Source organism: Papio anubis, chromosome 1 (assembly GCF_008728515.1).
Source record: "Papio anubis isolate 15944 chromosome 1, Panubis1.0, whole genome shotgun sequence".
Taxonomy (NCBI): domain Eukaryota; kingdom Metazoa; phylum Chordata; class Mammalia; order Primates; family Cercopithecidae; genus Papio; species Papio anubis.
In genome coordinates this window covers 83177771-83192899 of record NC_044976.1, presented here as the reverse complement: position 1 = coordinate 83192899, position 15129 = coordinate 83177771, and the positions used below count along the sequence as shown (strand labels likewise).

Sequence of the window (15129 nt, the reverse complement as noted above, 5' to 3'; positions counted from 1 at the left end):
TTTTATACTGGTTTTCACATCATTTAAATAGCCTGAAGGGTTCATTAGTACTTAGTGTGATTGCTCTGTAACTTTGGAATATTGTTTATACATTTGTTCTTCTGTTCATTGTCAGATTTTCTGAGTACCCACAGTAAGCGGGGACTGAGATCCTCAGGGTTTGCCCACCGTATTGGTGACCAAGACAGGCTAGTAGGCCCTGCCTCCTGGGCCTTTCTCTGTTTAAGTTAGGAACCTCTTACCGTCATCATCAAACCTGGCAACATTTTGTTTAATGGTGCATTTTTAAACAGAGGGAGCTTAGAAACATGGTGTAGCACTCATAGATTTGTGACTAGAATAGAAGAGCAGAGAGATAAAGTACATTCCTGGAGACCTGGAGAAAGAGCGGGTGTTCAGTGAGCCCCTTTGCATCACCTTTATCCATAATGCCCAACCAGAGGGATTCTTAACATTCCTGTCCATTTAAAAACACAGAACATGGTGGCTTGCAGAGAACATTAAATTCAGCCCTTGTGAAGACAGTTAGGCAGTGTGCCCTTACATCATCTTGGGTATATCTTGCCTGGAATCATTTATTCCTCTGTCTCTTATCTTGCTATTCCCAGCGATGAGCACAGTGCCTGACACTTAACAAATGCCCATTGCGTGTTAGATATTGAATATCTGAGAGCATTCCTGTATTCCATCAAGATCCCAGTTTTTGCTGGAGTCAGGTGACAGGTGTCTTAAGTTTCACCACAAGATTCTCTCACATTGCACAATGCAGAGCATCCATGTTTGCCTTTCTCCTTAGTTCCTAGCACTGCGTGTTGGCTGTGACTAAAGGACGCTATGAGAGAATCCCACAACCATCAAATGTAACAGCAGACAGGACCCTTACAGGGCATTCTCATCCAATCCCAGTAACATATAGATGGAGATACTGGGAGCAGAGAAATAGAATGGCCTTTTAAAACTCACACTGTAGTCCAGGATCTGGACTTGAATCAAGACTCCTTACTCCTTCATTCAGCAAACATTTATTAAGCACCACTAGGTGTGTGGCATTTGGCGAAGCACTGGGTAATCTAAGTTGAAAAAGACACAAAAGAGATCTCCCCCGAGGGTCTCAGTCTAGCAGGACAGCCAGATGGATACAGAAACAGGGCAGAGTGTGAGAAATTGTGTGTGCACACACGTGTGGGCACACAGCAGCAACTGAAACACTCTCCCAGATCTGCTTATAAGTTGCCTAAGAAGGACAGCAGAGGAAGTAACCAACACTATCTGGGTAGTCAGAACTAATATTTTCTGAGTGCTTTCTGTGTTGGACACTTTCCACATATTATCTCATTAAATTTTCACAAAAATCCTATTGGGTCATATCATCATGCTCATTCCATAGTTAAGAAATGGAGGCCCAGGAAGGTGATCTGATTTGCCCTTAATCCTAACCAGGATTTCAACTCGGTCTGCTTGATTTCAACCCTATGCTCATTTTACTCTAATGGGGATAAGGAGGTTTCATTTCAAGGCTGATTCTATTTGATTGCCAGAGACTGCTTGGAGCATTGTGCTGCAAGAGATTCTAGGCCATATCTGAGCCCGGAAACAAATAGTGTCATGGTTTATCAACCATGAGTGGAGGATGGAAAGTGGTAGCCTGTGTCAGGACCATGTCATTCCTGAGCTGTACCATGCTATAGTTCTTCCAGGCCCATCTCTCTGTAAGGCAGCATGGTTTCAACCACTCCCCCAGTGCCTGCCACTTCATTCATACTCGTTTCCTCTGAACTCCGAATGATTTTTGTGCCATCTGTTATGTCCAGAATCTTGTGTCCTAGGTAGGTCAAGGTTCTTGTGCAATGTCCAATGCTGTAGTCCTTTCACAATGTTTCAACCCCATCAGAGATATCTCTTATACATTCCCCCAGGGCCCTGTTCTATACTAATGACAGTTTATGTGATTAACTATTACATGCCCATAGCCTAATATGTTAGCATTTCTAGGTGAGTTGCAACAGAGGACTTCTGAATCCAAAGGAGTGACTTCAGCAGGAAGAATGTCCAGTCCTTGGGAAGGTTAGTTGGGATCTGTCATTCTTTAAGATTATAGCAGGCAAATAGCTGCTGCTCTGTCAGTACACACAGCTGACCTCACCTTTTTTAGCTGCCACAGAGCCCTTGATATAATAGCTAGTGAAGTGCTGAGGCATTGCTGTTTAGAACACATAACACTTAAAGTGGAATCTGGAGGTGGAGATGGTGTTTTCTTACACGGTTTATGACTTCCAGCTGTTGCCTGTAGTTAAACACTAGAATTAGGTCTAGGCAGTGGTTCTAGCTGGTATGCCTCTGCTTTAAATTTTATCTTTTATTGCCCTTGGTATCAAGATTTTCAATTTTCAAAGCTGGAAAACTGGCCACAAGTTTAAAACAAGTATCTAAAACCAGTTGTTAGAGTCAAAATATCCAACAGTAGTAACAATAGTGTTAAATGAATCATTTATGGAATGTTTAACTGCTTATCATCGATTTGAAGCATCTTAGTGTCCTTTTTTCTACAATAAAAATGTAAGTCAGATTTACTAAAGGTATATATTTTCATTCCTTTCATATATGTGGCAATCTATTTTCTGAGTTATTGGACTTCTGAAATGCTGTGGGTAAATGAATGTGAATTGGACTGCATACCACATCTGAAAGTGTTATTTTTAAATTGTTAATCAAATTCTTTAATGTCGTAAGAGCATTTTCACTTGAATATTCTGTTAATATGTGACTTACACATTATAATGCTTCTAACCAAAAGTAGATGCTTACTTTGAAATTCTACTTTAACAATTCCTTGTCAAATAAGAAGAATGCCTCCCTAGGGTGAGGTCCACAAACCTGACTTTTATGTAGAGTTATAATTTTCTATTTTAGTAAATCAGATGGCCCTGCAGCTTACTAGGTTAGTATTATTGCTTGTGCCCTGCTGCTTTTTCCTAGACTAAAAACAAAGAATAAGAGAGTGAACAGATTTAAAGTATATCCTCCCTTTTGATGAAATTAGTAGTCCATGTGGCAAAGTGAGAGTATTCTGCATGATTGTTTTTATCATTATGGATGTTTTATTTGTGTGCCACTCATATGTCAACATTCTTTGATTAATTGCCTGTGTGAATTTTTAAACAGATAGAAATATGGCTGCAAGTCTAAATAGAAGGAATAGAAAAGTTTGAGTGTTGAACAGGCCTTGTGTAAACTGAGACCTTGTCCATCACCAAAACCCCAGGAATGCTGAACTGTCTGAAATACGTTCCAGTGGAGGGTGCTTCTCCGACGGGAGGGTGCTCTCCCTTCTTATTTCCTATAACGTGGCGATGAGGTATTAACCAAGGTACTGTTTGAGGTGTTTTGTGAACTTCCAAATTTGGGTGTGGGGGTTGTTATCAAGTATCTGAACAATAATGTTGACTAGCGACTTTGCAAGATCTTTTACTTCGCTTGTCACCAATATAATTATACCTTCCAAAGTGTTAGACATTCCTTAATTTGATGTTTCTGATTACCTTAAATTGCAGTCATTAAGATATCATCTCAGTGCTGTAATTGAATATTCTAGCATACTATTCACTAAACTTTAACATTGAACTCATGTTATTGATTTTTGAGTACAGCTCTCAAACTAGTTTATTTAATTACTAGAGGAAAGCTTATTTATAGTCTAATCGAACTATTAGTGAGTCTCTTAAACGGGTACTGAAGGAATGTAGAGCATCATTAAAATTAAAAAAAAAATTGCTTCTTATCAATATAACTGACCTGTCACTTGGCCACAGAAGGAAATAGGTTTGTTATACAAACTTAGTCATCATAAAGGCATTCACTGGCACATGGTAGGTAATTGCTTAGTAAATATTTATTAATAGAAGGACATTTGCCTCAGTTACCACCTACTGCTGATGACTCCCAAATCAGCATTTCAGTTTGGAGCTCTCAGAGTTCTGACCCACGCTCCTGGCTGCCTTCTACACATCTCCAACCGGAGAAGCCACAGACGTTCTAAGTGCCCGACGCCTAAAACTGAACACTGTCTCCTCCTCTTAAACCTGTCCCTCCTGTCTCCCTGCTTAGTTACCATAGCCACATGCTACCCACTCACCCTGGAGTCTTTCCTCCCCTCACTTCCTAGATCCAAATATTCATCAGGTCTCACATTTCCTTCCCCCTTACAACTTCTCTGACCATCTCCACAACCATTGCTTTTTCTTTTTTTTTTTTTTCTTGGTGGATTTATTGTTTTTTATTTTTATTTTTTTAATTTTTTTTTATTATTATACTTTAAGTTCTAGGGTGCATGTGCATAATGTGCAGGTTTGTTACATATGTATACTTGTGCCATGTTGGTGTGCTGCACCCATCAACTCGTCAGCACCCATCAACTCCTCCTTTACATCAGGTATAACTCCCAATGCAATCCCTCCCTCCTCCCCCCTCCCCATGATAGGCCCCGGTGTGTGATGTTCCCCTTCCCGAGTCCAAGTGATCTCATTGTTCAGTTCCCACCTATGAGTGAGAACATGCGGTGTTTGGTTTTCTGTTCTTGCGATAGTTTGCTGAGAATGATGGTTTCCAGCTGCATCCATGTCCCTACAAAGGACACAAACTCATCCCTTTTCATGGCTGCATAGTATTCCATGGTGTATATGTGCCACATTTTCTTAATCCAGTCTGTCACTGATGGACATTTGGGTTATCCTGATAGTTTCACCTGGATTTTAGCTAGTCTTCAAATGACTCTCCCTTCGTAGGCCAGCAGTACTCAAACTTTACTATGCAAAAGCATTCCCCAGGGAGATGGCTAACATGGAGGTGCCTAGATCACACCTTCCTCACTTTCTCATTTGGCGGGACTAGGTTTTAAGAAATCGGAATTTTAAGCAGGCAGCTCAGATGATTCTGATGCAGATTGGAACTGACTTCTAGTTCCACAAATACCTCTAGTCTGTCCCGAGCACTCAGATAAAGGTTTACTCTAAAATACAGTATTTGTTCACATCCCTGATTCAAAATCTTCAAAGAACTACCATTCTATAACAGTGTTTTTAAGGTAGTGGTCAGTAGAATTGCCAAGAGTCCCTCAGAGGGGCCTCGGTGTGTGGACGTGTATGGGGAGAGGCTGTTTGGAGTATGAAGATGAGAGCCCATTCTGATACATAGGGCTTTAGTCAACACCCCCTCCTCCATCTCTTTCTTTAGTCAGAGCAGCTCTGATTTTGAAGTTTAACGAGATATTTCCTTTAGGAAAAGTATTCCTCTATTTAAAAAAAAAAAAAAAGTGGTTTGAAAACCACTGATGTATTGAAGTGGATTTCAAACTTTAAAAAAAAAATATTCAGGACCCACAGTAAGAAATAGTGTACATTTTGTATCACAGCCCAGTTCACACACTTATTTTTCTGTGTAATTGAAACAAGTTTTATGAAACATGCCCTTACTATACTTGATGCACTCTGATGTTTTCTGTGTCTATTTCATTTTTTTAAAAAATTGCTGGTTGCAACTCACTAAATTGACTTCACAACCCACTGAATTGCTACTTTGTCTGGAAAAACTTTGATCTAGACTTTCTCAATGGGGTTCCTTTATGAACCGTGGAACATAGAAATATTTTTTTAATCTTTTCAAGGATGGTACATAACTCACACCATTCTAGATGTTTAGAAGTTAGTTCATTACATACAATGGGTGCCTAAGGGCATTCAGACTTTATTTTCGCATGAAATCCTGGTTGAAAAAGGCTTATTACTGTCTGATCTGTAATAAATCCAAACTCTTGATTATTACACACAGGGCCCTTCTGAATCTAGCCCTGTGTTCACCTCTCAGACTTTATCTTACTCCTCAATCATCTTCCTGGGTTAAAACCATCCTGAACCACTTGGAATTGCCCAGATGCATCACGCTGTTTCTCACCAGTGCGCAGTCATTCTTGCCCTTCAGCACCAGCTCAACTGAGTGTCACTTCGACTGAGACCCTCATAACAGGAGTTAGAGTCGTCAGGTCCAGGTTCTGTCCCTGTCAATCCCTGAAGGGATGAATAAATTTCAGTCACATTCACCTGGCTCATTTCCTGTGCTACTGAGTGTAGGGCTCGATACTTAGTTCTAAGAATACAAACACATGAGGCACAGCGTACATGCTTAGGGAGCTTAGAACACACCTGAGACGCAAGACATATGTATTAAAAACTACCTCTAGTATAGTTCAGTGCTCAAGAGTTTGCATGTGGAAGTCAGGCCTGAGTTCAAATGATAACTTCTATTTTTTGGCTTGTGCACCTAGGACAAACTGTTGAGCTACTCTAAATTTCAGATTTATTGTATGTTAGTCTAGGATAATAATAAAAGTAGCAACTTTGTAGGACTGTGAGTTTTACAGGGGAAGTGCATGTAAAGCCCTGAGCACACTGCCTGACCCAGAGCTCTCAGGAAATGCTAGAGAGGAATTAAGCAGGTAATGTGCCCGGTGCCACGTGAATGCTATAGGTAGAAAGTGCTACAGGAGTTGAGAGGAGGAAATGGACACTGTGGTGGGAGAGATGGGAGAGCTCCAGTGGAGAAGGCAGAGTATGCACTAAGCTTAGAAAGAAAAGCAGGCCTCAGATTAGGAAGTGAGAAGGCATTCCTGGCATGGCGAGCCAAAGAGCAGCAGAGTAGGACTGTGGATGCCTTGCCTATAGACTAGTTTTGCTGCCACTCTTTGTGTATTTATTTTTGCATATGTGCTCATTTTCCCAAGTGCAAGTTGAAGCTATTCATCTCTAGAGATGCTTATTTTCTCATTTGAAAAAACTCTGCTCCCTCTCTCTTTTCCATGGCTTTTTGCTAAGTCTATATGGCATCTACGGTTTTGCTTATGGAGTCAGCTTGATTAAACCATTGTGGGTCAGCATGGGGAAATAGGTTACAAAACTGGCTGTGTATCATGATCACCCCCAGGGAACTTTTTAGTCCTGCAGATTTCTGTGTCCCACCCCAGAGATTCTGACTATTGGGTCTGATGTGGGACCAGGGAATATGCATTATTTTAAAAGTTCCTTCCTTTTCCATTTGGCTTGGTCAAAAGTTTGAAAAACACTAATAATCTTTAAGGCCCCATCCAGCTGCAGTGATCTGTACTTCCCATAACAGAGTAACACTTTTATTCTCTCTGCTATTCCCAAGAGAGGGTTACTGTGTTGTCAAGAGAGAAAAACTAAACAAGCCAGACATCAAAAGCTATGACTACCAACTTTGATGTGAAGAGTCATTTCTATATGAAATTGTATAATTCCAAAAAAATCCAGGTGGCAGTGTTCCAAGGTCCTTATGTTGACGGGAAGGAAGGACAAACACTGGCCAACTTTATACTTTGTTAAACATGTAAGTCAAAATGTAATAGAGTCTATAACTTCCAAACCAATGGAAGGGGGGAAATGAAACCAAAGGAAATGAAAAAAAAATATCTCAATACAGAAAAAGAGGGGGAAAAAAACGAAACATAGAAAAAATGAAACAAATAACAAAATAAGATGTTAGAAGTGAATTCCAATGCATTGATAACCAAAATCAATGTAAATCATGGCACAGTTGAAAAACAGATCAATCTAAACAATATGATGTCTAACATTACATCCATATATTGGAAAACCATGAGAAAAAGCAAGAAGATGATTAGCCCGAAATGTATGATACGTTTATCTCAGCAGGAGAGAGGGCTACTGGCGTGGGCACCCAGGACGCTCTAAAGATACAACAGTGTTCTTTTAAGTTTCTTTAAGTTCTTTAACTTGGGTGGTAAATAAACAGGTATTCTTATTTTTTATTCTTTTAAGCGTTGTTTTTTAAAGTTCACAATTTTTTTGTAGTTTTGTTTGAATAATAGAGTACACCCCCCTTGCAAGTGTGCATCGCACACACGCACACTCAAAAAAGGATAAAAATACATTGCCAATGTTTTCCTAAAACCCCACTCTCATATTATTAGTTGTGAATTTTTTTAATGTGATTTTTAAATTTTTTAATGATGTGATTTTTTTATCATGAAAGTTTTCTCCCCAGCACAAAACTCTGTTTTGAATTAATCATGTGACCCAACACTCCAAATAAGTCTTCACATTGATGCTGTTTGTCGTATGGTAATTCTACATATTTTCCCTTTTCATTGAATTACATAAAATAATTCATTCAGTTAAAACCTTATAAACTTTTTATTGAGCAATGATTTTGTGTCAGGTGCTGTTTTAATCATTGTATATGAATCAATCCATTTGATTTTTATAAATCCCTTGGGAATGGTACTAATACTGCCCTCATTTTAAACCTGAGGTAACTACAGCACAGATAAGTTAGGTGATGTGGTCAAAGGCACACAACTGATCAGTGGAAGAGCCAGGATTTGAACCCAGGCAGCCTGGCACCAGAGCCATGTTCCTGTCTTTATGCTAGGCTGCTCAACTGTGGGCCATAAAGCATCTTATTACTAAAGAGAGTGAAGGAGAGGTGGGAGGGTACCTCTGGACTTAAGGGCCCCTCCGTAGTATGTCGTGTCTGACCATGAAGCTGCATATATCACAATTACATCATTCTTTGGTTTGTTAAAGGAAAGATTTTTTTTTTTTTTTTGGCAAGGAAAGGAAGAAAGGGAGGGAGGGATGGAGGAGGAAGGAGGGAAGGAATCCAGCAAAAATATTGGCTGATCAGCTGGCCGTGGTATCAGAAGAGAAAAAAAACTTGCCGATCTTATGTTTATACTGTTTCCAGTGAACAACAAAAGGCAAATCTTCTTTGACAGAACAGCCCAAACATACTAGATAGCTAAACTAGAGAACAGGTGCTTCAGAGATGTTGCCTTGAGCTGATGCTCCCCGGCAGTGACCCTGGGAAACACAGTTGTTCCAAGCCTCCTCCACCTGGAGGCCAAGATCTCTCTCCAAACACATCTCGGAAGAGATGCACAGTTTATCCAACAGTTCATTCTTTGGGGGGTTTTGCTCTATGTCAGCAGTTAAATATAAGACCTCCCCACACACCCCCACACCCTGAGCTCTGTAGTCTTGGAGAATTCATAGAGAATGTGGAGATGTCAGGAACGTTCAAACAGGTAACTGGACTAATGCTTAAAAGTGAGGGGAGGGCGTGCGTGTGTGTGTGTGTGTATGTGTGTGTGTGTGTGTGTGATAAATCCTGGAAAATATGTATCAGTCAGTTGCCTACCAATCTGCACAAATTCCATAAGAAAAAACTAAAAGGAATGTCTTTTGAGTATTTAGTCTCAATGCTCAGACTATGACTGCTGGGAACCAGCAGGGTTCAAAGAAGAGTTTGTGTGAAGCCCAGATTACTTTAAAAAAAAAAAAAAATCTCGGCATTAACAAATATGAATGAGTCCAGAGGTATCCATCTGGGAACCAGTAGATAAAATTATGTATGTGTCTCCTGGAGAAAAGGCTAAAGAAAGACACGAAGCATTAACTGTCTTCAAAAACCTGAAGGGCATCACATAGAGAAAGCACAGACTTTTCCTGGGCTATTGCAGAAGATCACACAAAACAAATGGAAGAGTATAACAGGCAGAGTTTGGATGCAATCCTTCTTTTCAAGTAAATGAAGGTATTTATATATTTTTTTCGTTTATACTTTTTTGGAGATGAAGTCTTGCTCTATTGCCCAGGCTGGAGTGCAGTGGCATGATCTCGGCTCACTGCAACTTACGCCTGCTGGGTTCAAACGATCCTCCTGCCTCAGCCTTCCAGGCAGCTGGGACTACAGGCACCTGCCACCATACCCGGCTAATTTTTGCATTTTAGTAGAGACACAATTTCACCATGTTGGCCAGGCTGTTCTCAAACACCTGACCTGGGTGATCCACCCACCTCAGCCTCCCAAAGTGCTGGAATTATAAGTGTGAGCCACCGCGCCCGGCCTAAATGAAGGCATTTAAGAGAAGCAACCATTGTTCAGCAGGTGAAGAGCCTCCCTTGACCAGGGCATTTCCTTTGCCTGGATTGTCCTGAGATGTATGAAGGGAAGGCCTTTTTCCTATGAATGAAAGATAGGGCTAAGCCGCTTCTGAACTCTTTTCCAAGTAGGAAACTGCTGAATTCTGTGAAACTATGGCTTTTAACTCTCCATAAAACTCAAACAAATTTGACTTGTTTCTCAGACACAATTATCAGGTGGTATGGCTAAAAACTTACTAAAATGAATTCTCAAGCTGGTAGTTCCAAACTTGGCTTCCCATCTAATTCTTTCATTTGTTTCAAACCAGTCTGAATAAAACAAAACACCAGTCTGAACCTGTCACATTGACTGCACACCCACTAACGAGTTCTGCCCCACCACTAGAAAAACTCACACCTAGCCTAAAGTCAGTCCTTAGTTTGCAGCTGAGGAAGCCGAGCCCAGGGCGATGACATGGGTCTCCCAGAGTTGTACAGTAAGTGAAGAATTAGAACCCAAATCTCTGATCTCTTATCTCCAAGTCCAGTTCTTTATTCACATATATCAGCCAGACCAAAAATAATAATACAGGGTGGAGAAAAAAGGGAACCACTGCTGAACTGTAATTATGAAATAAGGAATTCAACCCCCCTGCTAGCTACTAAACCTATAGATATTTTTTGTGGAAACAAAGCACCTCATGATAACTGCTGCTTAGTGAACCCACCACAGTGTTGGGTACCACTTTCCGTGACCTCTGATCCTCACAACCACTACCTCACATAGTTGGGTTTATTAGCTTTATTATATAAAGGAGGGAATGGAGGCTGAGAAAAGTGAAGTAATTCCCATAATTCGGGTCGCTCATAGGTTGAGCTGTGCATATGTGTCTGACCCCAAAGCTCGTGCTTATTCCCTCCCTTACACTGCCTCTCTATAATCCTTGACTTACCCTGCTTAGTATTATATCTCTTAGAAGGAAGATAAAGCAAGAGAAATGCTGTGCAGAACTAATTCTAACCAGGAGAGTAGTTGGTGATATCATCTATAGACTTGCTTGTTTGTCATCTCCTCTGTTAGTATTTTAGCTCCCTGAGTGCATGGCCTTCACCTCACTCACTGTCTAGTACAACTTCTGGCACATTGTAAGCTTCAGATGAATATTTATGAATGGACAAGCAAGTGCATTTAGATGACAAGGACGTTCGACAAAAGCAACCACATCATACTATAGAGGTGGGTCATATAGTGGCCCAGAGCACAGCCCATGGAGAAAGATGGCCTCTGTTCAAAATCTTGTCTCTTAAGAGTTATTTGATCATAGACAAGTCACTTAACTTCCCTTGTGCCTCAGTTTCCTTGGGATAATAATAATGCCAATGTCATAGTGTGGTCCTGTGAGTTAATCAACGAAAGCATTTGCCCCAGTGCCTCACTTATAGTAAGTGCTGTATAAAGATTAGTCGTTATTGCTATCTGAGGTTATGATAATAGTAGGGAAACAGTAGATCCATGTCTTATAGGAGAAAAACATCATGAAATTTAGACGTAAGGTAAGTACGATCCTGTGGCTAGAGACTCAGAACAGACTACTGTTCATGTTCAATTATAGAGTCTGAAAAGTAGATTTTTAACTATCTCATCATGAAAGATTTATTTCTGACCAAAAAATCTAAATGTAGAGCAGACGATTATGCAGATGGCCCATGAATATATCAAAAAGAATATAGTGCTTACTAAGCATCCACATGAATTTATGAAGAATGAAATTTATGAGTAGGTGACTTAGTTAAACCACTAGGAGGATGCCATAGACTCATTGTGTCTTATTTTCAAGAGCACATTTAGAAAATCTGATTTCTAGAACAGCAGAATGTAGGGTGAAGTGTGGGAGCCCTGGAGTCAGAGAGTTCTCCCCTCATCTCCCCCTAGAATTGGGCCTTGCTTTTCTTGTCTGTCCAATGTGGGTAATGAGTGCAACAGCCTCCCAGTGGGGTTCAGAGAACTAACAAGAGATCATGCATGTGCAGTGCCTCCTAAGCAGAATGTAAATGTGAGCCTCTCATAATCACAAGACCTGGGTAAGCAGAAAAGAAAGTGAAATGAAATGTGACTGATAGTCAAGGAGGTTCCCAGCTATTTGCCTGTACCAAGCCCAGGTCTCAAATGCTCAGTTGGTAGGTGGAAGTTTGCCTTGCAGTTGTCAGAACAAATCATGAGGGCCCCTTGATGCCACTGACTGAAGGCTGGGAGAGAAGAAAACCTGAATAAGCACCTTAAGGTCTGAGCATCTGTTGCTTCCTCTTCTCTCCTTGCAGGGGCATTCGTGGTGTGCTGGACCCCAGGCCTGGTGGTTCTGCTCCTCGATGGCCTGAATTGCAGGCAGTGTGGTGTGCAGCACGTGAAAAGGTGGTTCCTGCTGCTGGCGCTGCTCAACTCCGTCATGAACCCCATCATCTACTCCTACAAGGACGAGGACATGTACGGCACCATGAAGAAGATGATCTGCTGCTTCTCTCAGGAGAACCCAGAGAGGCGTCCCTCTCGCATCCCCTCCACGGTCCTCAGCAGGAGTGACACAGGCAGCCAGTACATAGAGGATAGTATTAGCCAAGGCACAGTCTGCAATAAAAGCAGCTCCTAAACTCTGGATGCCTCTCTGCCCACCCAGGCCTCCTCTGGGAAAAGAGCTGTTAAGAATGGTTACCTGTCTCTTAACAAAGCCCATGTACAGTGTTATTTGAGGTGTCCATTAATCACTGCTAGATTTCTTTTAAAATTTGTTTTTCATAGTTTAAAAGCATGGGCAGTAAAGAGAGGACCTGGTGCATTTAGAGAAAGCACAGAAACGGGAGAGGTACGGCGGGTCCCTACTTGTCCTGCGAACTGCTCGGAGCTCCTGTCAGTCCGACTGGGCCTTCTGGTTTCTGGCACCATTTCGTAGCCATTCTCTTTGTATTTTAAAAGGATGTTATGAAAGGGCTTAGACCAAAATAAATAATAATGTTACTTGAGCCGCCTTATATAGCTGCTTGGAAAGTCCATGTAGTCCTTTCTGCATGCATTAACAATGTTTAGAAATGCTTCAGCAATGGTATTTTTTTCCTCAAAGAAACCATGGCCAGTAGGTAGGTGTTCAGTAGGAATCAAAGAAAAATCTACGTAAGAGCTCCAGATTAAACCTGATTTTTAACTAAAGGAACATTCTGAGGAAAAATACTTACTTAAAAATAACAAAAAGGTCCATGTGAAAACCCTTTTTGACCTGAAAAAGACCTTGGTATGGTCCTCCGTGTGTGTGTGTGGATATATGCATGTGTGTGTGTGGATATATATATATTTCCTGTTTTTACTGATTTTTATTGATTTTATTCAAAGATATCTGGGGATGGGATTGGGGAATGCTTAGTCTGACTATTGAAAGAAACATGGATCCCTAGAGTATTTCAGATACAGGGTTACCGCCCCAGACTGCCTCCCACCAGCCCACATTATTTCTCGTTTTCCCTCATGATGGTGAAAAACAGTGGAGAGCTAGTAAAGGGTTTAATGCAGAAAACAAGGAGAAGAGAATGTGAAGTTTGAAGTGCCTATGAAACATCCAGCTGATATTCCTGCCGTAAGAGAAAAAGAAGCCAAGAGAACACCAATGTTTAAGGAGCAGGTAGAGAAAACTCAGCAAAGGGGCAGGGGAATAAGAGGACCAAAGAACAGTGTGAAGAATCAAGAAGAGAGGTCAGGCACGCTGGCTCATGCCTGTAATCCCAGCACTTTGGGAGGCTGAGGCAGGTGGATCACTTGAGGCCAGCCTGGGCAACATGGTGAAACCACATCTTTACTAAAAATACAAAAAACTAGCCAGGCATGGTGGCACATGCCTGTAGTACCAGCTACTTGGGAAGCTGAGGCACGAGAATCACTTGAACTCGGGAGGTGGAGGTTGCAGAGTGAGCCAAGATCACATCTCTGCACTCTAGTCTGGGTGACAGAGCGAGACTCTGTCTCAAAAAAAAAAAAAAAAAAAAAAAAAAAGAGAATGTCAGGGAGTGCATGTGTGTATTTAAACAACTTCACTTTGCATTTAAAGACTCGAAGGACAGCGAAGGCGAAATCAATTCACAGGCCACCTAGACTTTCCACTCTAGGACTAGAGCTGTAGCAATGATCTGTTGTGCTGTACAAGAAAAGAGAAAGAGGTGTTCGTTTGAAAACAGATGTTTCTATACATCAGAGTAAAAGCTGTATTGATAAGCAGGCTGAATCCCTTCCACATAGAATGAAATATGAGCTTGACTCCAGTCCTTATCTTCAGTTACCTCCATACAAACTGGTGGCATGTTGGATTGAGCATGTAGAATAATTTTATATCTCTTATTTTTCCCAAGGTTAACGGCATCCTTCTGGTATCTGGCTTACATGTGAACTAAATTTTGATCTGGGTTCTATTTTGAATTTTTCTCCTTTAGAGACGTAAGTAGGCAACATGAAAGACAAGTCAGTAAGAAAGAAAAAATAATACTTCATACACATAGGCTATCAACCAGAGTTTTCTATGTAAAATATTTAGAGTGTATTCTGATTTAAAATGAGAATAACTTCAAGACAGATATTATAGTATTTATGTAGTTTGCAAAAGAAGTTTACATTTTTTTTGCTATTGTGATATAACATTTATGTGCAAGAACTACTTGTAATAACAGGATTTGAGAAGTCATGCTTCTAAATATAATAGCCTAAAATAGAGAATATTATGATTTGAAAGTGTAGATTTCACAAACTCTGTATAGTATGTGGGTCTATCTGAAGCTTTTATCAAAGCTACCTATAAAATAAAATTTTGAAAGATCTGTTCTCTCTTGTTGAGGTGCATTATTGCTTTGTGTATTTTCTAAGTAAAAATATAGTTTGTGGTAACTACAGCACAAATTTCTATTGCAGAAGAAAAATCAAATTTGCCATGAAGTACATACTCTCAATGTTTTATGTAAGCATTTTGAATCTATAGCTGGCCAAAGGGTAGAGAATTGAAATTGAATTCCAGTCCCCAAATAGCTACTAAGGGATCTTTAAAGGTTTTATTTTGAGGAAAGAACCATTTTTAGTACCCTGCAGCAGAGTGTCATATTCAGAATGGTGTCTGGAGGGGGTCCAAAGTGTGGAAACTCAGGGTAGAAA

General features: G+C 40.6%; 1 protein-coding gene across 1 annotated transcript in view; it reads left to right on the top strand.

Moving 5' to 3' along the window:
- LPAR3 (lysophosphatidic acid receptor 3) overlaps nucleotides 1-14805 on the top strand; it is an 82308-nt gene extending 67503 nt beyond the window's left edge. The window contains exon 3 of the mRNA XM_017963080.2: nucleotides 12273-14805. Coding sequence (XP_017818569.1) covers nucleotides 12273-12598 — 326 coding nt within the window. The 3' untranslated portion in view covers nucleotides 12599-14805. The remainder of the gene's footprint in view (nucleotides 1-12272) is intronic.
- The last annotated feature ends 324 nt before the right edge of the window (nucleotides 14806-15129 follow it).